Below are 25,732 nucleotides of genomic sequence, written 5' to 3' on the forward strand. Positions count from 1 at the left end.
AGTAAAAAAATAAAACAATCTTCCTTCATTTTTTAAACGTGTTAAAAATATATACCTACAGTACATATGATGTTGTAGCAGGGGTTTAAAAGAATATAATTTTTTGAAAAATTATGTAACCTCAACCGATTCCTTGTGGTTTTTGTTTTTCAAATTTGAAAGAGCTAGAGTATTTTAGAGCAAAGGTTCAGAATGTTCTATCTATCTTTAAGTTAGGCTTTAGAAAAATTCCACCCTTACCTTTTCACAATTAGAAAGGTTATAAATAATGTATTTGGCTGAAAAGGAAGCTCAGCCTGTGGCAGATGGTATCATTCTAGAGTACTGGGGTTTCTGTGAAGATGGCATTCTTTCAGATCGGAACTTCAGCAGACTCTCAGAAAGAACCGAAGCTCCTCATAGGGAGTAGACATGTGCTTTATGGATCTTAGAAAAGCTTACAACTTGGCTCCTAGGATGAGAATATTGTGTCACACTGGGGTTATGAGACCCACAGCCAATTTCTGCCAACTTTGAAATTGTATTTCCCAACACTGGAAGCTGTGGCCTGTTTATTGGTTGGTACACCGTGTAACATTTGAACTTGGGATTTCAACCGACTGAGTTTTGTTGGTTGGTTTATTTTATTCTGTGAACATTGATGTTTTATACAGACCAGCCACTGAATAGGAAACTTGCCATACAAGTTGTGTCTTTTTCAAAGTGCTTTGGATAGCTCATATAAATAGACACTGAGAGAGAACTGGAATAACATAACCACCGAGCACTGCAACTTCCGAGACATCTGTGTGGATGTATTTTGAAAAACCTGGGAAGGGATCTCTTGCAAATTAGTGAACAAAGGTTCTTGAAACTATGATTTCTATCACGACAGCCAAAGCGATGGATTTGAAAGATTCGTGTCACAGTTAAGCTGCCATTATCTTTGACCTTTAAGGGGAAAAAAGGGGAAGAGGATTTCTGGTGGCTTGTTTCAGTGACCATTTTTATTGATCACCTAGTTTGTGTCCAGCCCTCTGATGAATCCAGGATGTATTGAGATGAGACCTAAGGCCCACAGTCCAGTGCAAAATAAACAGCAGGATGAGTGCTCTAGTGCAGGAGGTTTGGGAAGTTAGGAAAGGCCTCATGGAAGCAAGGATGCCCAGGATGTATCCTGAAGGATGAGCAGCTGTTAGCTAGAGATTGAAGAGGGTCATGGGTCTCATGACCCATGGGTCATGCATCCAAGCCAGAGGAGTGGTATGCCTTCTTAATGCTTTCTACCAGATATAGGCCAGCTTCAGAAAATACCACCAAATTGGAGTATGAGAAGAAATGAAATATTTCCCTTTGGTGTTCTGCCTTACTATTCCTTGACCCAACTTGGAGCTTAATAATTTAATCAGTATTCTACATTAAAAAGACTCAAAAATACTGTATATCATTTAAAACTTTTATCTGATACTCCTTTGATATTTAAACATAGTCACCTGATGTGAAATGTGATCATATAATGAAAGCCCAGTGATGAGGAGGAGGCAGAGGGTTGTCATAGTAATTAATATCTCTTCAGTTTATACATAATATGTTACAGGCTCTGTGCTAATTGTATCACATCTATTATTTATTGTCTGTCCAAGGGCAGATAGTATGTCTCTTCAAGTCATTATTTTCCTAGTGAGTTGCCCAGTGCTTGGCACATGGTAGAATATAAGTATATGCTAAATGAATTTTAAAAATACCTGAATGGATGGATTCTCAGAACAACTCCATGAGGTGTATGCTATTACCATTCCCATTTAGCATGGGAAATTGTGATGGAATGGTCAACTGTTTGACCCAAGGTCATGCTACCAGTGTGTGACACATCCTCACTTGAATGTGTGTTTATTTCTGTTCTGTTTTGTCAGATAAACATTTAGTGTTTATTTTATTATGTGCCAGGTATTAAGCTAGAAAATAATATAGTGCCTCAGACCTGTGTGAACTCACAGCTTAGTGCAGTCTTTTTAAACCAGTATCTCCTTTTAAGTGACGCAAGAGTCCCAAGCCTTTCTGACGTGGAACTTGGCCTACTATCTGTACATCCCACCACCTAGGAAAATATTACCAATCATGACTTTCTTTTGTTTGTGTTATCAAAACAATAGGTGTTTTATTCCTGATATTCTAAATTTAAGATTACACTATTGAATACGATTTTTCAATGCCGTGTGCACCACAAAATTCTGCAGTCTCTTTCCTGCCATTGAAACCGGCTGACTGGTCTATTCCAATGCTATGCCTAAGCCTTTAGTAGGAATTTTACCACCTGAAACACACACACACACACACACACGCCCACACATACTCCTCATGAAGTTACTATATGAGCAATCTAATTGGACAGACTATTGCATATTGTCCAATAAAATCAGACATGACTCCAAGTTACCTGAATTCGGAAATATTTCCTAGTCACTCAAAAGCACAGAAAGATAGGGAATCCAAAAAGTTGCTTTGTCATGCATTATTAATTATGAATTAGCTTTTTTATTTAAGTCTTGCTTAGGCTATTATTTACATTAATCAGAGTTTCCTAAGCATACACTATGTTACAGAAAAGCACTTAAGCCCAGAACCGACCAATTTAGGGTTAAATAGGGTAGGGGGAAGTTTTGACAATGATGCATGTATGGATATTATTTTCCATGTATGGATAATAATAAACTGTATAGCACTATTACATATAGGGTCTGGTTTTATAATATGTAAGACATTTTTTCACACACACACCATGGATTCTTCTTCCTTCTATCATCCCCTACATTTTCCACTGTTGATATACCAAATCACATTAAATTGAGATGATCTATTTACATATCTGTGTTCTTAATGGATAGTAAACTTCTTGTAGGCAGAGGCTGTCTGCCGTCTTTGGATGACAGGTGCCTCATCTTTGTAGGCAGATGCCTCTGCCATCTTTGCATCCTTAGTACCAGCCAGGCATATAGTAGGTGTGCAGCAGAGAGCAAATTTCATATATAGAACTGTTGGCAAACTGAAGTAGACTGGATGTTTTTCAAAAACCTCAGCAAAATTTGGATATTCTATACACTTCTAAAAAGTAAAACATAAACCACATCTAAAACTTATGTGTATTATTATATTAACATTTAAGAAACTGCCAGATACCTAGATAAAGAGTAATAATTTTTTTAAAAAATTGGACCAGAGTGGAAGAACATCAACTGTCATCCATTTGCAGAAGAATCATCATTATCCATCAGCGATCTCAATAGTTTTTATTAGTGTCTGACTTTATTGATCCCTTATTACAAGAGAGTAAGTGAGATTGAAGCTGACAGATCAGGTAATCTTCTGACTCTGGTTTTGGCAACTTTGCTAAGTGTCTTTTTACACTGTGGACTGTGGGAGGCTCTTAGTGAAATTGCAAGCTATTGGATTAATGGCAGAGCATCATGAACACATTAAGAATGTCTTTTTAGAGATATAAAATGTGAAAATGACTATAAAGTAGAAAGTGTCAAAAAAAAAAAAAAGATATCACAGTGCCTCTTAGGAAAGATAGCTGTGTTTTACATAAATAATGCGATTCCAGCTTATCCTTCACTGGAAGTTCTTTAGAGATCCCCCAAATTTACATATTCCGGAAATGTGTGCATGCTACAGAATTAACACTGATGGTGGATGTCAGGAGAATGCATAATAACCAAAAGAGCTTTACATTAGAGGTAACTTAAAGAAGATAATTATGTAAAAATACTTTTGTCCCCAAACTGGCTTTTCTGGTTGCTCACTGCCTTCTGAACAGTGCTGCGTTCTATAAACTATTTCACAATAGACCAACTGATGTCTAAAATGTGAGTTCTCCTGTTTCTGCACATAGGGTTGAGGGATAGATTGGTGCTGCAAAATCTTACTCCTAAGACTCGGTAGGAAGTTGTTAGCTGTTACTAGAGAATATGGGTAACGGGTTAAAATGGACCATGAATTTAGTCATTGAAATTAACATAACCAAAATTTGCTGGGAAGATTGAAAATGATTTTTTAAAAAATCCTCCTAGTAATACATTAAAATCATGTTTTTCTTCATTTTTTTTAAAAAAAAACCCTACTTAGTAATACATTAAAATCATGTCTTTCTTCATTTTTGTATGTTAAAGAGCTGACACTGTTTTCAGGGCATTTATTAAAAGCAGGATAAAGAAAAGTCACAGTAGGTCATGTTTTTGTGATATCCTTGAGAAATTGAGAAGCATGAAATGTATAAATTTAAAATTTTTATGATCAGTTTGAAATTCAGAACTTAAGCTTTACTATTCATGAAGCCAGTAATAAGATTGCAGAATGTTTTTCTCTTGATAAAGGATCTCTGTGAATAGTTTGTTTCTTCTTAAATACGATCCGTTAACCTTTGATCAGTGTTAATGCACCTCCACTTTAAATCCAAATAATAGAGTGGAAAGCACAAGTGCTGTTTCTCAAATTTTAATATACATGCGAATCCCCTGGGGACCTTGGTAAAATGCAGGTGCTGAGTGCACTGGTCTGGGGTAGGGCCCAAGATTCTGCTATTCTTTTTTTTTTTTTTTTTTTTTGAGACGGAGTCTCGCTCTGTCACCCAGGCTGGAGTGCAGTGGCCGGATCTCAGCTCACTGCAAGCTCCGCCTCCTGGGTTCACGCCATTCTCCTGCCTCAGCCTCCCAAGTAGCTGGGACTGCAGGTGCCCGCCACCTTGCCCAGCTAGTTTTTTGTATTTTTTAGTAGAGACGGGGTTTCACCATGTTAGCCAGGATGGTCTCGATCTCCTGACCTCGTGATCCGCCCGTCTCGGCCTCCCAAAGTGCTGGGAGATTCTGCATTTCTAACAAGCTTCCAAGTGATGCCCATATTGCTGGTCCCTGGTCTGTACTTTTGAGTAGAAAGGATGTAGAGTCCAGTCAAAAATCGCAAAGTCGCATATATTTATGAATCACAATTATGAAGTCATCTTCATGTGTTTGGATTTACTGGGACCAGTGAAAGTGTGACAGCCTAGGAATAGATGACATTGATGGAGATTCAATAAATGCTAAAGCAAAGTCTGTGGATTTGATAGCTCTGTACTGGTCTCAGTGGCCTGTTGCTTTCTACTTAAATAAGCATTTGATGATCTACTTAATGAATTTTAAGAAGTCGAAGCTTTCGGCTAAAGTGTGAAACCAAAATGTATTGGTACTCAGTTGATTAAAAAAAATACAGTTGCCACAATTGAGATCATTTCTGTGTTCCATCTTGTGCCGCTGTGTATTACAAATGTTCTCCCCCTTCTTCATGCAGAGTATGATTTCTTCCATTGTGAACAGTACTTACTATGCAAATGTCTCAGCAGCAAAATGTCAAGAATTTGGAAGGTGGTACAAACATTTCAAGAAGACAAAAGATATGATGGGTAAGCAAAAAAACGTTGCAGCAGTGGCTACATACCATTACGTGTCATTTGGGGGTTTATCAAAGTCACATCTAAAGCCAGGTCTTTTGATTGCCCAATTAGAGATCAATTTAGAATGTTTCTTTGGGGGTGGGAAGTGGGTATGAGTATAATGAGATAATTAAATTCAATAAATGTTTGTGTTTAAATCAGCCAAACTGACTTGGTTGTCAGACATGCAGAAAATCGAGGCATTAGGAGGGGAGCTGTCATTTTTTAACATCTCAGTGAAGACCTAACCAGGCCTTGAATAACTAATATTAGCTGTGATTTCTTTCAGTGATAAGTCATGCTTTTAGGTTTTTTGTTTTTGTCTGGTTGAATGAGAAAGTCCCTACTTTTACACCCAATTTTTAAGGAAATTAAACTTCTTAAATTAAACTATATTTATAGTTTCCACAATAGAGATCAAGTGATTTTTATAGCTGTAACCCCCAGCCCCCATGGATGGGCACTTTGATAAGCATACTGCTTTACCATCCATACCAGAACAATTATTGCATCATTTCTAAACTTTTAATTCCAAGAGAGCATTCTGTCTTAACACATAACTTTAGGTGAATATTTGTTATACAAGAAGTACACTAAAATTATCTGCAGTGTAAAACGACAGATAAAAGTTGTGTATGGTACCTAAGCATTTAGATGATGGCATTTTTCTCCCTGTTGAGTTTGTTAATGTTCACAAAAGCAAACACTGTGATTAAGGTTAATGTTTTAATTTTTATTAATGTTCTCTTTCACTTACTTGTACCCTCCAAAACATTTATTTTAAAATAATACAGGAATGGGCATTATGTCCTGTTTTAAATCTATTTCTGTTTATTTCTTTACATTCATTTAATAACTTTTTTCTAAAAATTTTTTAAGCAATAAGAAACCCAAATTTTGAGCATGTTTTAGCTCTTAATATTTGAAGAAAAACCATCCATCTACCAAAATGGATTCTTTGCCTTTTATAGCTTAAGGCTGTAATGAAGACAATGCATCATTTTTGGAATAATTGCTTGAATTACTATTCTTTGTGAATGGCCCACTTGGGCTGATATCACTGGTAGAAACTGAAGGTTTCTTCCCCAATTCTTAGTTATATTTTGCATATATCAGGAGCTATAGCACTATGATAAAGTTCCTCTAAATGTAAAACCTGCATATTTAATGAAAAGAGAATTGATAATTAAAATCAAACTAGAGTCTATACATGGGAAGTCTGTGTACAATTTGGAAACTCCTGTTTACGTACAGCTTCATGCTCAGCCCTTCCAGCCAAGAGCATCGAACCAGTCTCCTCCTCGTACAGAAAAGCATTTACACACTTAGAGATGATGCTCAGCCAATCCATATGAGGAACCTAGCCAAGGGAGAAGCATTCATCCTGGGTAGGTGGGAATAAATTGCAAAATCATGACAGCATCACCATTGTACCAGAACGATTCCCTGCAAGATTGTCTTTAGCATCTGGTGATGGCCATAGCTTCCTGAAGAAAAACATTTGGATCTTAGCAACACTGGGTATGCTGGCTTGATATACAATAAATCACTTGCTTTATTCTAAAAAGTATTTCCAGGTATACCTACTGCCCATGATGGTTAGAATTAAAATGAAACAAGGCATATACGATATTCAGCGAGCATTCAATATACACTTACTCTTATGCCCATTTTCATTTATTACATTAACTACTTCTATTCACTGCTAGGTAAAAATTGAAAGTAGGTAACATTTTACGTCATATTTTTTCTTCTACACCTTTTTCCTAGAGTACTAAAGTTAATGAATACCGTGAGAATATATTTGTAAAATTTTTAGTTGCTTATGATAGTTTATTTTCTCAGCTCAGCTTACTGTTTTTAGTTGTCATTAAGCAAATGACATTCTTTTAGAAGCCATTTTTAAAAAAATGTTGCTTATACGCGTTCTTGGGGTAATAAGTGAGAGTGAACAACTAGTCGGAAAGAATTTGGATATAATTGATTTTATGCCTTAAATCTAAACCACTTTTTAAAAATGAGATTAGGAGTGCTGTCCCACTTCCAAAGTTTGTAGAATTGTTCAGAAAAGGAGAGCAAAAACACAGCCTGGTAAGTTGCAACTTGAAATTTTCTTGTTTTTTTTCGGATTTGGGGTGTGCCCTGTGCCTACCCTTTTTTAATTTAGGAAATGATTAGAAATCTTTATCAATGCCAGTCATTGTTGGCTAAATGTGATTTTACTTTTTGTCCACTTTAGTTGAAATGGATAGTCTTTCTGAGCTATCCCAGCAAGGCGCCAATCATGTCAATTTTGGACAGCAACCAGTTCCAGGGAACACAGCCGAGCAGCCTCCATCCCCTGCGCAGCTCTCCCATGGCAGCCAGCCCTCTGTCCGGACCCCTCTTCCAAACCTGCACCCTGGGCTTGTATCAACGCCTATCAGTCCTCAGTTGGTCAACCAGCAGCTGGTGATGGCTCAGCTGCTGAACCAGCAGTATGCAGTGAATAGACTTTTAGCCCAGCAGTCCTTAAACCAACAATACTTGAACCACCCTCCCCCTGTCAGTAGATCTATGAATAAGCCTTTGGAGCAACAGGTTTCGACCAACACAGAGGTGTCTTCCGAAATCTACCAGTGGGTACGCGATGAACTGAAACGAGCAGGAATCTCCCAGGCAGTATTTGCACGTGTGGCTTTTAACAGAACTCAGGTCAGTTGTGTTTGGTAAACGGTTCTGTATTGTCTCCTCTTTTCTCTTTCTTTAGTCCCATCTATAACTGAAGTTTATTCTTTTACTTCTGTACTAACATTTTCTCTCTCTCTTCATGTGATCATATTACCTATTCCTGGTTGAGCCTCAATTTTGTCACTCCTTTTCCTATGATACACTTCTGAATCAAGGGAAACCTATGTGCAGATTGATCCCAATTCAGGGGCTTTGAAAGACTAATTAAATGTCAAACATGTTTTAAACTGGCATTACTTGTGCTTTTATATAATGGAATCATAAACTATAGTAGATAGTTAAGAAAAGTTTCATGACTCGGTCAAGGCCATTGGCAGGATTCCAGGCTTCTAGCCTATCGTCTTTCCCATTTATGTTACGTTACTGCCCATATCAAACTTAGGTATATAAATGTTCCCTGTTAAAGTTCCACAGCAGTGTTGTCATCGTCGTCGTTGTTGTTAACACCTTGGAAGCAATAATCCACTTAATTCTAAGCAGCCATTTTGAAAAAATATTATATGATGTATTAACATAATATGTTGGTAAGCTTTGTGCTCTCCCTCATGCTGTTGTCTTCCAAACTTCATTGTCTAGACCAGGCATTGTCAAGACCAAACTTCATTCTAGACCAGAATAAAGCAAACTTTATTCTGTTATCGACCAGATAGTAAATATTTTAGGTTTTGAAACACGTAAAATCTCAGTCACACTGTAGAGTAATAAAGCAGCCACAGACAATAAATGAATGGCACCGGTTATGGTAGTAGTTCAGTAAAACTATTTACAAAACAGGCCATGGAGTAAGTGTGGCTGGCAGGCCTTAGTTTGCAGATCCATTTGTAGAGATCTCACTGCCTGCTTATTTATACCCCTAATGTGCACAACTTTTTCTTCCTGGCCCAATTCCTGTGAAGATACTGTCTGTCAGCATGGAAGATGTTTAAGAGGGTCATGGAAAAAAAGTGATGTATATGAGAGGTGACAAGATAAAGATATTTGAGAAGCCCTAAACAAATGCATTCTATTGAACTGTGAATGAGAATAATTTTTTTCCTTGTTTTGAAACTAGTATGATACATTATATATATGTTTATTTTTGGCCCAGGTACACTAAAACAAAACAAAAAACAAAACCAAAAAAAAACAAAAAAAATGAAAAACCATATAACTTTGATTAGAATGAGGATATTATGCCTTTTCAATCTTTTTGTTTTACCGCTGTTCTTTCTTTTGTCAATTTTTCTTATTTTTTGGCCTGACTCCCATTTTCCTTTCATATTTAAGTTATTTTGTTTATTGTGTGATTATGATTATAAGAATAAAATTCTGGTACAGAAATAATCTAGTATTAATTCCTAGTTGGCAGAGTTTCCATACCTAGGAGAATCCCAGCTGTGACTTATTTTTGGCTTGCCTTAACTAGATGGGGAGTTAGGAGACCTGACAAAGCCTCTAATTCAGTGTTTGTTTTCAGTTGATTGATCTTTTTTTTTTTTATACATTTGTCTATTTTTAAAAGGGCAGTTGCACAAGGCTATGTCTCAGGTTAAAGTTGTGTGGTTTTACCTAGTTCCATATCCTTATAGCTTAAAAAACTGTGTTCATTATTAGCTGGTAAAATTAGTATGACACCTATATTCGTTGTGGGGTAATTATTGAAAATGAATGAAAAGTCAACCCTCTTAAGTATTCCTGTTTCTGGTAGCATTCTTTATTTTAGTAAATATTATAAGTACTAATAATTCTCCATCTAGGCCAAAAAAAGTAGGTCTCTACATAACAGTTCAATAATGCTTTTTTGAATTGAGTTAAAAACCCCCAAAGACATCGTGACATAGACACAAATTATATATACGTGTGTGTGTATATATGTAAGTGTGTATATGTGTGTGTATATATATGGATATATGTTTATATATATAGTTACTGGTGTCTTAAAAATTGAGCAAATAGTTATTTCTTAAAGCACTAAGTGTCCTTCATATAGTGAAGAATGCTAAGATAGTAGAACTCAGAGAAGTGAGGATAAAGTTGCCACCCATCATTACAGCTTTTCTTTTCTTGGGTTTATGATGTTATAGCCATTACTATGAGGAGTTGGCCATTTCTTCTGCCTTTTGTCCTTAAAAGGACAAATTCTACAATATCTACAGGATTTGTTACTGGAAGAAAGGCAAAATTTTCTCTTTTATACCATATTAATCTCTTTGAAGAGGTAATCATCTCTGTGGTTAATGTCAAAAACAGTGACTTTATTTTTCTGAGAGTGAGAGGAGAATGAAAACCTTGTATAGCTTGATTACAGATACCTCCTTATTAATAATAGCCAATTTAGAAAAAGAAGTCATTACCCAAAAAATATTTAGTGCCCTGGATTATGAAGGAGGTTTTAAAGCTTTATATTGATAATTGATACACTTCAGTCAAAGTAGATATAGGACCATATTTGAAGATGTTTGACTTAAGAGGAAATTTTTATATATATTTCAATATTAATTCCTTGAGAACTAGCTTTTGCACATGCAGGCATGAATGTATTTTCATTGGTCATTCTTAAAAACCACACATACATACACAGCTGCATTTATTTTTTAATGATTATGCATTCGTACGACTGGATGTAGTGTGTTTATTTCAAAGTGTATGCATTTCAATAAAAGCAGGTGCAGAGTGAGGGTATGGTGTGAGTGTGGAGTATGAAAATACACACGCTAATGCATATGTATAGACAAGGAGCTCTGCAGAGTTAAATCGCACATCACACATTTGTGTGCACCTAGTACAATGTGCAATTCCAACTCTGACTTTTAAAAAATTAATGTAAAATATGTACATACAAATACAAAGTTATATGATAGGGTCAGATAAAGACACTGTTCCTTAAAAACAGCATTAAGACCTTAATATGATAGATAACACTTTTATGAATTGAGGATTATTTTAGTCATTGACAGCTCTGTATAACTTTAAAATCCTGGGTCTTATGTTTTAACTCTTGAGAATTTTCTCATCATCTTAATAGGGTTCCCTATATTAACACATTACCCTCTCTTAAGACTTTCACACATGGCTATTTTTTTAAGCCTACCTTTTCTGAAAATTTATGGTAAACTTATATAATTACTTGTTTTAAGGAATTTTTCCCCTTCTGAATTGATGGGCATATGTTCTTTAATTGCTGTTGAAGGTATCAGCTTTTCGCATATGTCATTCATTCAGTTATGTCTATTTGATGTCTTTTTAATGGAAACCTATGGCTAAAAGTAATTGCCAAAGCGTCTAGATTTATACTTTTCAATTCACTTCTCTATCTTATTGCTATTTAATGGTTCTGACACATGGGAATACATTCTTTAATATCCTTTGATTTTTTTAAAATAATAAAATCCAGAGTTTAACTCTGATCCCACTCTGTGGCTTTTTCCCCCTTTTTCTTCCCCCCCCCCCTGTCTTTGACACACTTTATTTTCCAGTAAAATAAACAATGAAGATGGATTATTCAAAACTGATAACAGTAATGGACCATCATGTAATGTTTTATTAAATTTGAGTTCTGTAAATTATGTGGTGGAGAGAAATTTGCCTGCTTTAGTATAACAGAAATTGCTACTGTGTTTCTATAATTCTTCACAGTGTAATTTAAGAAAAGTCCACTATCCATATCACTATTGAATAAAAGGTAAAAAGGTGCTGTTACCCGAACGTGACAGTTCTCTGGTTAGTCTGCCAAAGGACAGAGATAAATGTATCTACTAAAACTTACTTGGCATGAGTCCATGGTAGTAGGTGGAGTTTGAAAATAGTCTTTTACCTGGACATGTGATTAAAAATTCACCAAACAACAGAGGCAGGTAGCCTTGAAGAATATTCTATGTATTTTCTTTTTAGGAGGGAGGTTTCATCAAATCATATTTTCTTTCTGAGAGCTTTGAAGTTCCATGAAGCTGATAAAATCTATTTGAATCAGTGATTATGTTCAAAGAGGAGACAAACGGGAGGCCAGACAGGCTTTTTGTTCCGATTGGCAGTCTCTTTCGCTTATCTGCTGTTTTAAAGAATTCATAATTAGCTTTTGGAAATACTGATAATATTTATTGGAGGTTTTTTCTTTCTTTTACAACTACTAATGAATTTTACTTGTAATAACTTGTAAACTGTTTTTGGAATGTAAAAACAGGTTTAGGAATTCAGCAGTAAATTCACTCTTTAGTTGAAAAAATTAGAACTCTGACTTAACCACTATGTAATGACAATGCAAAATAATTTTATGTTTTCATAGATACAGCTCACATCTAATTATTGGTAAGATGTGAAGTCCCAATGAAAGGCAGCTTCTGATTTTCAATAAAATTAATATTTACGAGGTGCTGGTAATGGCCTACATAACATACAAGTTCTCAGGTTCTTTTCAGACATAAGAATGACTAATGATTTTGTTTAATTTACTTCAACAAATTTATTGAGCGCCAGTGATTCTTGATACTGATGACATATTTTAGTTTTGATGTTTCAGCATATTCTGTGACATAATAAGTATGGTACATGATGGCCTTGGCATACTATTTTTTAGCATGAAAAATTTTTGGTAGAAGGTCGCTCTTACTGTCCACTATGTGGGGCATTAATACAAATGACCTTGGCAAGTCTATACTATATATTCAATTAGAGGAAGTGGGAACTGGTGGCCACATATATCTTGAATTCAGCATATAAATATGAATGCAGCTATTCAAGTAACAACAACCAGAACAGGACCAAAACATGCATTCCCATATCTGGGATCTGATAGCAGTCATTTTGCATCCAAAATTATTCTAAAGTGACTTTTCTTTTTTAAGTAATTATCACTAATCAAAATGTTTTCTGACAATATTTTCAAGCATTTCCACCAGGGGGCACTCCCCTCATTGAAAGCTCTGGGCCAAAAAAAAAAAAAACCAAAAAAACCCAAAGGTTTCTGAAACACCTGAGACTGTCTACACTGGCTGCTTTAAAGCTCCTTGAGTGTTTCAGGGCTTGAAACATCACTTTACACCATCATCATATTTCGTACAAACAAAAAACTTTGTTCCAGTAGAATAATTAAGTGGAAGTAAAATGTTTTGCCCCTGAAAACACGTGTATGCTCAAATAGGAAGTCACACCAACATCAAAATATAGGTAGAGATCTTTTAAAATTTTCTCCCAGGTAACATACTATCTTCCAGTCTCAGCCATATGGAAATGACTTAGTCTTATGTTAGCAAGACTTGAGAAAGAATATTATTTTGTATGTTTTCCTGTATTTGACTTTCTCACTATAGATTTCTGCTGCCTCAGGAAATATTTTTGATGGAAATATGTGATATAGTACTTGTTTTTTGGGATATTTATGTATCTAATTTCAAGCTTCCCAAATAACATCCTAAATATTTATAACTATCTTTTTGCCCTAATCTAATTTTTAAAATTATTACACAATTAGGAAAAACATCCCACCAAATGCCACAGAACTTTTCACTGTAGGCCCAACATGAGTGCCAATAACTACCGCTAGAATTTACTTATAAACACATCTTATTCTTAAGTTTCTATCACCTATTTATGATTGTTTTCTCCATTGTGGTCTTTATACACATGATTAGTCCATTTAGTAAATATTTATCAGACATTTACATGAGAGGCATTGTGCTGGGATGATGAAAGCGAATATTAGATTATTATGCTCAAGGAATTTGTAGCATATTGTGTTTATACTGTGTATGTTTGCCTGTATCCATATCTGTGTAGTTGAGAATATATTGCTATATCAAGTACATTTGTTAAGACATAACATTTGGTGGACAGGAGTAAAGAGCAAGGGTTATTTCATTACACCTGTTTTCAAACTTTTTTTTTTGAGACCTGAATGTTTTACTTTCAATATGACATATCAGAAACACAGTCAAACTAATTAGTTGGCCTTGTGCAAATTAAATAGCTGGATGATTGACTGCCTGTTTGACTGAATTTTAGTTAAATTAACTAGATGTTTTGCTCTTGTGTAGACACAGTTACAGCATTACTCATTAGTATCCTAAGTAAAAGGACATGTGCCCTTCATTCTTCAGTCACATTTCTTAGGGTAAAACCGAAAGTTCAGGTCCAATTTCCAGGCTTTAGCTGTAAGAGACTTAAGTGAGGGACAACTTTAAAATGGACTCTGAAGCCCTCTGCACCTGTTTAAAGTTCTTTTTAAATACCAGCTTATAAATCATTTTAAGAAGTATCAGTACTTTTGTATTGTCTGCACCCAACTGTTACATTTAGGCAATGTGGTACATTATCTCTAAATCTGGGAACAAAACCAGGTTTGTACTTCTAATAAACCATGAAAAAAACAAATGTTTTAACCTTGGGGTTTCATTGTTTTGACATGACACGTTACCTTCTTTCCCCCAATATACCTTTAACCATTTCTGCAGAATCTTGGAAAGCAGATTTGCAACTTCTATAGAAATCTTGACGAAATTTTATTCTGAAGCTGATACTCTGCTAAGTGAAGAAACCAAATATGTCTTACTCTTCCAAGCATTATTTCATGTACAAGATTAAAGAGAGAAGGGTTGCTTAGCCCTTATGAAATGAACAAAAAATTTTTCCAATACTTTTGTTTCATATTGTCCCATCAATGCAATGGGGAGAACCACCCATTTTTGAAAGAGTTCTTCCAAAAGTTAAAAAAAATAGTTGAAAATTGATGTTCTGTTATTTAGGGGGTAAAGACACCTTAAGAGTTTTCTAATGGTTTATAAATTTCTTCTATCACTAATAGCAATTTTTATTCCCCAAGAAATTTGATAATTACAGAATTTGATACTCTCTTCCTTGGCATGCTATGATGAATTTTCACAATGTTGAAAAGTGGTTAATATATTTCAATTCTTATATATGGTTTTTAAAGTTCAAAATATAAACCTGTTACCCAGTGGTATAATATAGCAAGATAGTATTTAGAATCATTTGTGATAGTCAGTGAGGTTCTCTGTAAATGGTAAATTGAAAGGGTCATCTAGTGTCGTGTACTTTGATAAGTTGGAGTTTAAGGAATAATTTTAAACATTGCCTGTGAAAATACAGCATAAACCTTAGGTGATGCTTTAGTAATAACCTTTGTTCTAATATGTTAAAATTCATTTTCTGGTATTTTCTTGGAAAGTTCTACTTCTCTAGGAATGGCTTTGTATCTTTACATATTAGGCTGTAGGCATTAGACTGCCTTTGTCTAGGCAGCTTGAGAACTATACAGTTCAATGCTGTTGCATTATAAGGATTTCATTTATTCTTAACTTCCCTGGATCGTCTCTCTGTGAAAGATTTCATGGCAAGTTAAGCTACTCAAAGGCAGGAGACCAATTAGGCAGTTTCAGTTTATGTTATATGTAAAGCAGATGCTTAATAAAATTAAGAATACAATTGAGGCTCTCTTCTCTACCACTTCAATTGTAACTAATATATTCCTATGCAGAATTAATGCCTCTGACTGTTCATTTTCTAAACAGAGTGGAGAAGAAAAGGGAAGGATCACTGCTGGCCAGGCAGAGCACGGGAGCAGGCTCACCCTGTGCCTTTCATTTCTTGCAGGGCTTGCTTTCAGAAATCCTCCGAAAGGAAGAGGACCCCAAGACTGCATCCCAGTCTTTGCTGGTAAACCTTCGGGCTATGCAGAATTTCTTGCAGTTACCGGAAGCTGAAAGAGACCGAATATACCAGGACGAAAGGGAAAGGAGCTTGAATGCTGCCTCAGCCATGGGTCCCGCCCCCCTGATAAGCACACCACCCAGCCGCCCTCCCCAGGTGCAGTCTCCTTTGCCTCCTTGCCCTTCTTTGTTTAGCACTTTTTTTTAATGCTTGAGGAAGAATCTCAATAAGAAATTCGATAGATAGATAGATAGATAGATAGATAGATAGATAGATAGATAGATGATTGATTTAGATGTTTTTAAATTCGTATAGTTGCTTGAGGAGAATTTGTTCCCAAATCATTAATTCTCATATAAAAACAATAAGCTGCTAATTAGAAGGAAGAAAATTGCTTTGTGTTCCTTCATTCTTTGGGTTATTTGGGGGTGAAAGTAGTCTTTAAATGAGATATTTGTCTCTACTGTTGTTATTAAGTAAAGAAGTATTTTAAACTCAATAGAAAAAGAATAAAGTCAGTTTTTTCCCAACTAGTTTTAGAATCGCCGTTTGAATAGTAAATAAAAATAAATAATTTCATTTGTATTTATACTTTCCAATACGAACTGCAGCTGGTACCAATTACACACCATCTCATTTGTAATCTTTCATAATTAAGTTTAATAAAATCCTTGAAGGCAGCTTTAAATGGGGCTGATAAGGAATTCTATCCATATTCCAAAATATGGGCATGTTTTCTCTTTTTTAAATTTTTGGAGTTTCAGGAAAGAAAGTTGCCTTCCAGGTAACTTTGGGTATGTGAATCTGTATTGTTTTTTAAACTTAGTTTAAAAAGTAACCTCATAACTGTTATGATTCAGTAAATCAATTTGCATTACAAATCCTTAGATACAAATTTGCTAGTTAGTGTATTAGACTCAAAAATCACAAGCAATTTTTTTTTTTTTTTTTTTTTGAGACGGGGTCTCACTCTGTTATCCAGGCTGGAGTGCAGTGGCGTGATCTTCACTCACTGCAAGCTCTGCCTCCTGGGTTCACGCCATTCTCCTGCCTCAGACTCCCAAGTAGCTGAGACCACAAGCACCTACCACGACGCCCAGCTAATTTTTTTGTATTTTTAGTAGAGACAGGGTTTCACCGTGTTAGTCAGGATGGTCTCAATCTCCTGACCTCATGATCCACCCACCTCGGCCTCCCAAAGTGCTGGGATTACAGGTGTAAGTCACCGTGCCTGGCTGCAAATGTATTTTCTTACATGTTTAACTTGTGACATTTACAGCTCTTAAAAGTAAGGTCAGCTAAAATTGGATAAAAATTGAATGGGGAAGAATAAGTCAAAATATTCCTATGACAATGTCATAGTGAAATTGTATCTTGATGTTACTTTATTCTCATTAATAGTAGAAAGTAGGCATACATTTTCATGTATAGAAATCTAGAAAAAGCTCATTCAGCACTAAAGACTGAAAGTACTACAGGTACTCCATAAATAAAACATAAATATTTAGCCACTTGTTGAGTGGCTAAATAATAAACTGCTTATCATAAGATTCTGAAACAATTGTTTTTTAGAAATGTCACAAAATCCATTTTCGCTATTTTATTTAATGAAAATCAATCTGGTCTTGATGTCTATAGGAACAGACTATAAGGAAATCATTGCTATAATTGTGAATAAAAAAGCCATGCTTCTTTAGGAGAAAAGCATGGCATCTATATACATATGTACACACCCACCTGCCCACACACACAGAGTTACTGAATTTGATCTCTAAATGCTTCTATAAAATATTTCCTAAGATAAAGAATGAGGAACTCGTTATATATAAAAAATACAACTTCTAAGAATAGTTAAAGAGAAAAGATAAACTATGACTTCTAGGAATGATTAAAGAGAAAAAATGTACGAAACGAAATAATTTGGTTTGATACTTTTTCTGTAGTGTTTAGTGTTAATACACACACTTTTATTAGTTAACTTTGCTCCTAAAGCAAAGTTGACAGGACTCTGAGCAGAGAATTACTTTACTTGTCACTTAATCTGCAATACTAATAAAAGAATGGCTTACTTAAGACCAATATGAACTTCAACATTGAACTGCTTTAAAAAAAAAAAAAAAAGTCTAGCCAGATACTTGATTTTGTGGTTCCTTAATACAGCTTTTGTTTCTTAATTTTTCTAGGACTCTTATGATTTTACTTATTTTCCAAATGTGATTTTGGTATCCTTATTCAAGTTTTTTCTTGAGCTAAAGTTATACCAATTCTTATTAAGTGATATTTCTTTTATTATGCTGTTAAATTACTATAGGATAACTTTCCTATATGTATGTTTAAAGGCTTTATCTGCTGATAAGTTGGGATAGACTATATGTTTAATTTATTTTTGCCTGAATTATTGGTTAACTGGTTGAGCCACCCTTAGCTGTATTTGTTTGTTCTAAAGAGGAGTTGAGACCAAGCCCATAGCTAGGGTATTCAGCCAATGATGAAAATATACAGTATATACATACTGTAGATGCTTAGTGAAACTCTTTCAAATAAAACATTTCTATTAATGCAGCATTACTGACCATCTAACCAAACTCCAAAATGATTAACTGACATGTGTATGGGTGTGTATAATTTTATTTTGTTGCTACAATATAAATCTTTAAATTATTAATATTATTATAATGGAGATCACTACCAGTTTGTTCACATTCTTCCGTTTAACCATGATTCAGGGAATTAAATTTTAAGAAATTCTTAAGGTATTAAAGGTATTATCAATGCAAAATTAGTACTTTAGATTTGGAAAAACACGTTATAGAGCACTTGAATTAGTACTGTCTTGTAGCAGCAGTCGACATAATGAAATAATGCTTAAACTGGAACCAGTTATGCATATTTAAAATGATTTAAAATAAAGGATAAAATGGAGAAAACCACAGATAAACAGACGGCAAAATTTTGTCTTTTTAAATTTTACATTTTGCCAAAGAGGAGTCCATGTGAAATCAGTATACATTTCATTTCCCCCAAAATGAAGAGATTTGAAACATATTTTGAGACAAATCTTGGGTTTGGGTTGCACCTGAAACCTGATTTCTTTCTAAAGAACCACATGTTAAAAGCAGAGGCCCTCAGTGGTTCACAGAAGACCCAGCCCCCATTAAGGCCTGGGAAACTGGATTCTCTTCCAGCTCCTTATAGAGTGTAAAACATACAGAAGATGATTTTGGAGTGCCCTTAGGGCATACCATAAGAAGGACCTAAACTATTGAGGGACTTGAATTCTAAGTCATCTTCGAGAAAGGACTTCCCTGGCTAGTCAGGCCCCACCTGGGGACACCTAGCCTCAGGAAACACCAGAGCTCCTTGGTGGCCTGGTCCAGGTGAGATGCCTCCCTGCAGAGGTATCCCTTGTGCTCCAGGAGGGGCAGTTATGCCCTGTGCTTCATCCTCGGCCTGGGCTATAGGCTCTGGGCCAGACCTGGTTTCTGCAAGCATATTTTCGCAACTTACATGCTCTAATTCAACAAATAAGAATATCTTGCACCTGATAATGATTCACACCCTAACTTGATAAAAGCCATTCTGAAAGCAACAGAATACATCAGTTCATTGAATCTTCATACCAACCTTTTGCTAGAAGAAAAATGAGAAAACCAAGTTTAAGGTTTAGTCAGTTTTCAAATCCTCTGCTAAGTCTCTTGCTCCTTCCTCTACTTCAACCCACGTCCTCAGAATACAGGCAAACTTATTTTAGAAAGGGAAAAGTGAAACTTGGAGATCTTTTTGTTTGTCATAGAGGATGGGAGGTTTTATTGTTAGAATGGGAAGAGGAGCATGTGCGAAAGCATTGTCCTAATAAAATAACTTGTTTCACAAATTATCTACTTGGGAAGACGAGGCAGTGGCATTTCTGGGATTGTGGGGAAAACGGCCTGTTTTAAATTTTGGTCTTACGAAAATATCTGGGAGAACCCAGTCCTCCCAAGTTCCTTGGTCTTAAGGTTTCTTTTCACTATAAGCTTTGCAAATTTTCCTGAGTTTATTACAGGAATTTTATCAACAATGATAATTCATAATTATTATCTGAGAATTATATATTTTACAGAATTTTAAGTGATAATTTCTACCGTAGGAGTATTTTTTTTTTTTTTAAGTTTTGTTTGTACATTTTACTATGTGTGACTTTTGGAGTTAAATTAATTTAGCAGTTTGTTTCCATGAAGGCTGTTTGAAAGCATATAATTATCGAGTTACAACTTTTACATGAATTACACAAGTCTTCTTTTCTTCATTTTTTACATCTCTTTATGTAATTCTTTAGTTTCTACTAAAGGTGTGCTGTTTTATAGCAATGCTTTAGAAAATTTATGAAGTTAATGTAAAGAGTATATAATTAATCTGGTAGTTGCACTGTTCTCTTTACAAGAAATCCCTCTATGATATAATGAAACGTAGGTTCATCTTGATCTCAGGTTAAGTTACAGGCAGGAACTTATGTAGTTAGAAAATGCATTCCATTAATTGTCATCTTTTAAAAGCTGGGAGACTTTTAAAGTCTCGATTTGGAAATAATACTGTTCCTGGAAAGAAACAAATATCTAAAAGTGTTAAATCATGGTGCTAAAGACAGTGTTAATAAAGTTTGAGAGTGGGAAATATTTTCCATCACTAATAAGCATCCATAAAATAGGATATTTCTTATTTTCATTAGTAAGAAAACATAATTTTTATACCCTGAAAATAAATTCAGATTGGATGTTAATATTAAAATCAATAGCTATTAAAAAATTAGACATTAATGAGCTAAATTTATCAAAGGACCACCAAAAAGCAAGTCCAGCCTGCTCTAAAAATTAAGAATTTTTTCAAGTAAAGAAGGCGCATGTAATGTCTAAATAACTTACTCTAAATAACTTTGTGGTTTCTAGTTAAGTGTAGATCTCAGCATCGCCCTACCAACAAATTGTTTAACATGTTTGATTTAACGGAATTTTCTCAATTTTAAGATGGGACAATCATAATACCTCCTCCGGGCTGCTAGGCAGGTTAAGAAGTTAACATACGTTAACACAACGTCCAGCACATAATAAACAACTAATAAATGTCAGTGTTTATTATCACCATTATTAAAACTACATATAACTTTAATTTTGTTTGTGTAAAAGCAGTGTGCTTGCAGGCAATTCCTCATCTATCAGAGTAGGATGTTCACCAATCAAGGCCAAAGTAGAGTTCATTTTCTGTAATCTAAAAGCGTGATTTGATGCATTTAGCAATCCATGAAGAAGCAAAATAGAGTTTTCATGGAAAATTTGTGTCCTGCCACACAATTTTAGTTAAATAAAAAGCAGACCCTAGTGCTACACCCTATCCCCACATGGGAGGGTAAATAGTAGAAGCTCCAATTCTTAACGACTTCCCCGGCGCCGCCTTAATAATGGAGTAGTACACCCTACCTTGATAAAAGCTATTCTGAAAGCAACTGCATTTATTTTACCTCCTGTGCTATTTGCGGAGAAGAGCTGAACAGTAGTTTGTTTTGCCTGGAATGAACTACTTTATGAATTTTAATGTGTGATATAATATTAAAAGCTAAACCAGGATTAAAGAAGATTTTTTTTGTACTGAGCTAAAATAGTACTTAGTAGAGTGAGGTATAAAAGATTTTTGTTTCCATTTTTACCTGGGGAAAAATTCAGCTTTCATATTTCTGAAAAGCTGTCCAAGTCAGTTTCCCTTAAGCAATAGCTTGTGTTTAGGAAAAAAAATGTGATTCTAGAATTCTAATAGCTTATCTATGATAAAATGCCTATCTGGGCCAACTAGATGGTAAAGAAGAGCTTTCCTAAATATTTTAAAGTGAGTAATACAGAGATACTTTCTAATTTTGTAATCATTAAAGTTTTACCCTCACATTCATTTAAAAAAAAAAAAAACATTTCTTGTATATTTCTTTTTCACTTTTGATTGTGTTGGCTGCTAGGAAATGATTTTTTTAAAATAATTTAGAATTGGTGCTTGATTGTAATTGCTTTATAGTAAAAAAAATTAACCAAAGAAGTTTTTAGAAACAAAGTCACAGGGTTGAAACAAATGATTATAACACACCTCAAAGATAAATTCTTAAAACATCATTTTTACAAAATAATGAAAATTATTGTAAAAACAGATCGAAAGACCAACTTTCCAAAGTCTGTTCTTTTAACTATTGCTTAGCAGATCACTACCAAGGATACGTTTCTTCAGTGCACTGGACTTGGTGCCCCCATTTCCATAACATTCAATTTTCAAAATGATTGAAATGGCTTTTCTTTTCCCTTTCATTTAAGCAGTGAGAAAAATAGGTATTAAAAGGGACCCCATGGGGTGATCAAATCTATCCCTTTGCCTCAAAGCAAGACCACCCCAGAGCAAAGTTTCCAATCTCACCAAAGCAACTTTGTAGGCAATTTATGGTAATGCGTTAACTCTTCTGGCTCTTAAAGTGGTGTTTAGCAGATTATTGCTTCAAAGCCCTGTATGTGTTCTAGTGGCCTCCAGTCATTAATACATCTCTATGAGTGCCCTTGCTTACTAGAGTGGCAAAGCTAGAAGGGGAACTCGGGAGAGGAAGCGGATGAGGCCCCACCTTTGGTCACCTGTCCTGCCTTACCTGCTGTGTCCTCTTCAGGCCTGCGGGCCAACTATTTCCCAGCATTATCTTTTCAATGCTTGGAAAGGTGGTATCGTGGTGGAAGCATCTACCAACTGTCTCAAGATAAGCAAGAGGTGAATTATTTTGCTAATTGGCTAGAACTTAGGATTCAGCAGGCACATTTTAAAGGGGTCTCCTATTTATGCTTTAAGTACGGAGAATTGAATCACTGAATATTTTAGGAACAGAGTAAAATAAATCTCAAAGTCCTGCAGCTTGACTCAAAGGCTATATCATTTAATGCCAAAAAAAAAAAAAAAATCCTTTGTTTATTCTACAGGGTACTTCATTTTCTGTTTTCATGGTTTATGTGAGAAATTGTCCAGGATGATAAGTTTCTAGAGGATAGAAACCTGAGTTCTGTTAAGTAACCAAAGAGATGAGGTCCTTAAGGGATTAGTTTGCTGGAAGAAACATGGTTTTGTATCTGTAGTAATTTTTCATTTATATTGTCATCAGTTTCCCAGTAAAAAATCAGCTACATGGTTTTTATGTAAATTTTCCAGGCTAGTTCATACTACTGTGTAATAAAAAATAAATTTGGAGTTTTAAAAATGAGTGATAGTATCAGTACATTTTGAAGTTGAGATTTGATTTCACCTCCTGAAATTTTGTGGCATTTTACTGCAGATATCTGCTTATTACTAAAGGCATTGATACTGATTTTTCACTCAAGATTGTACTTTTTGAATATATTAGTAAAGTCACTGATTATATATTTTGTGATGCTTACAGTAATATTTTATTAAATATTGTGAAACATTATCTTATTGTGTGGTTTCACAAGTCAAAAGGAAATAGTTATATACAGGGGTGCCAGGAAAAGATGAAATAATTACACAGAACAGCTTGGACATGCACGTGTAAAATGCAACCAGCCTTTATGATAATTAAGCAAGGCACTCTACCTGCTTCATGGATGGATAGAAGATTTAAATATGCAGTTCTGCAAATGGCTTTGTTATGGAAGATTTTTAAAATGAAACATAAGAGGAAAATGCATAAAAATAGTCTAAAATTAAAAAGGCCATAGTATGTAATAGCTATTAGTGATGCAATTGTCTATTAGGCACCGGGCACCCAGTGAAGATACAGCACTGTGCATTATGATTTTAATTGTGAATTTCCTTTGTTAGGATCGCAATGGAAGGTAATTGGGAGACAATTAGTTTAGGGTTTTCAAGTCTTTGAAACTATTTCGTTTTCCAGAAAACTTACTTTATGGCATTATAATTCCTGGTTGTCAGCTGGCAGTTGCTGTCATATTACAGATGCAATCACCTGTGACAGTGTGACTTCCTTAACTTAAACAATCTGATCTCAGGGCAATAACTAATGTTGAATGACTGCACTGTTGATCACCTTGATCATAAAAGGAGCAACAGTGTCCAGTTTGGATGCTGAGCCTGAGAAGCTTCAAAACAATTTAGCCAATGAAAAATGACAGCCATGTTCAAAATGTTTTGTAGGTGAAAACAGCTACTATTGCCACTGAGAGGAATGGGAAACCAGAGAACAATACCATGAACATTAATGCTTCCATTTATGATGAGATTCAGCAGGAAATGAAGCGCGCTAAAGTGTCTCAAGCACTGTTTGCAAAGGTTGCAGCAACCAAAAGCCAGGTAAGACCCTCTGTTAGGCATTGAGAATGTTTATCTGTGTTGCCTGTGGAGTTTTCATTAAAAGGAGTGTCTATTTTCAATATGAACTTCATCACGGAGAGGCCTCTATGTCTAGGATTATTTCTAGAGCTCTAAAATGAAACAATATTCAAATTTAGGTTATAGGCACTTGGTTTTTTTTTTTTTTTTCCAGTAGCCACTCCCCAGACCAAGGATTTTACGGTAAATCCCCAAGTCAGCTAATAGGTATTTTCAGAAGGATATCATAATGGATAGTCAGTTTCTCAGTCCGGTCTATTGTATAGAATACATAACCTGAATTACTATTATTTCATTATTGCTTAGATGATCTTGATGTTTTTTCCTACTAAAATGCTACAAAACTCTATACAGTTTGTTCTGTTCCAATTCAGCCATCTAATGTGACATTGGTGGACTAGTGGTGAGAATAGTTGCCTCTTAACTCAGCTGTCTGCAACTATTAAATGCACTTATTAAGACAAACTGACACACAAACATATCTCTTTGCATATTAATGATTTTAATTTTTCTGTGGAGTATACAAGACACACAGATTGATTACAAGTTGTCCAACTCTGAATTACAGCTGAATAGACTTGAATTGGAAAAGTTGTAAATTTCTACCAAACTAAATAAAAAAGGATAGATTGTATAGTCTTTTATCAGGATAATTGTCATATATTAATAATTCATATTAATCAAAAGTGGAATCATCTACATGAACAAACTTAGTTATCTATTAACCCTTCTCCAAAGCCAAGAATACTTTTTAAAGGACGAGAAGAACACTAAACTCTTTTCCCCTTTGAAAAAGGATTTGATAACACTGTCAAGGTGAGATTTAGAGGCAAATAGGGACTCCAGGTAAGATTTTAACAACTTTAAATTTTACACAAGTATATTTTCATTATCATTAATGAATCCTAAAACAGCCTGGCTGTTGTCAACTTCTGATAAAATGCACAATTGTGGGAGTGTTTATAATCCGATATATTTGTAACATAATAATCTTTTCAGATTTTCCTGAAGTTTTACCCTATTGACATTTATAGTGTTACTTGACAGGAGTTTTGCTTTAGAAGAATGTTGTTCTTGTTTAAGTTATAGGCTTGATGAAATACTTAAGGGATATCTTGGAAATGTTATACAAAAATGATTAAACTCAAGCTGTGGACTGTAAAAATTATAGCTTTATAGGCCACATGCCTGCCTACCCTTCAATCACTGTCAAAGTGATAATTTCTACAATAATATGTTTCTTTTATTGTGAGATTCTAAACATCAAGTGCTGTTTAAACATTAAACTGAATTGTTTATGTTAGTGCTGTACTCAGCGTGTCATACATCAGGCCACCGTAATCTCTCATGGAATGTAAAATTCTATCATGAATCATGGCTTGTATATCGGAAATTACTGTAATTTTGATTGGAAATTACAGGGCTCTTGAAATGTTTCTAATTATGATAGAATGTTAGAGCCGCTTTAAACCTGTGTGCTTCTTCCGACGTCTTCATTTACATGCCAAGACTATGCGTGAAAGAGAAATGTCCTGGTCTCACTTTACCCCCCCTCCACCT

At 35.0% G+C, this 25,732-nt stretch overlaps 1 protein-coding gene across 6 annotated transcripts in view; it reads left to right on the forward strand.

Annotated features, from left to right (window-relative positions):
* SATB1 (SATB homeobox 1) overlaps positions 1 to 25,732 on the forward strand; it is a 99,798-nt gene that overhangs the window by 42,533 nt on the left and 31,533 nt on the right. For all 6 annotated transcript variants that reach the window (XM_030933413.1, XM_030933421.1, XM_030933418.1 and 3 more), the window contains 4 exons: positions 5,305 to 5,416; positions 7,686 to 8,140; positions 15,761 to 15,973; positions 23,978 to 24,133. In XM_030933413.1, the coding sequence (XP_030789273.1) occupies positions 5,305 to 5,416; positions 7,686 to 8,140; positions 15,761 to 15,973; positions 23,978 to 24,133 (936 nt within the window). The remainder of the gene's footprint in view (positions 1 to 5,304; positions 5,417 to 7,685; positions 8,141 to 15,760; positions 15,974 to 23,977; positions 24,134 to 25,732) is intronic.

The sequence above is a fragment of the Rhinopithecus roxellana genome, chromosome 1 (genome assembly GCF_007565055.1).
Source record: "Rhinopithecus roxellana isolate Shanxi Qingling chromosome 1, ASM756505v1, whole genome shotgun sequence".
NCBI lineage: Eukaryota > Metazoa > Chordata > Mammalia > Primates > Cercopithecidae > Rhinopithecus > Rhinopithecus roxellana.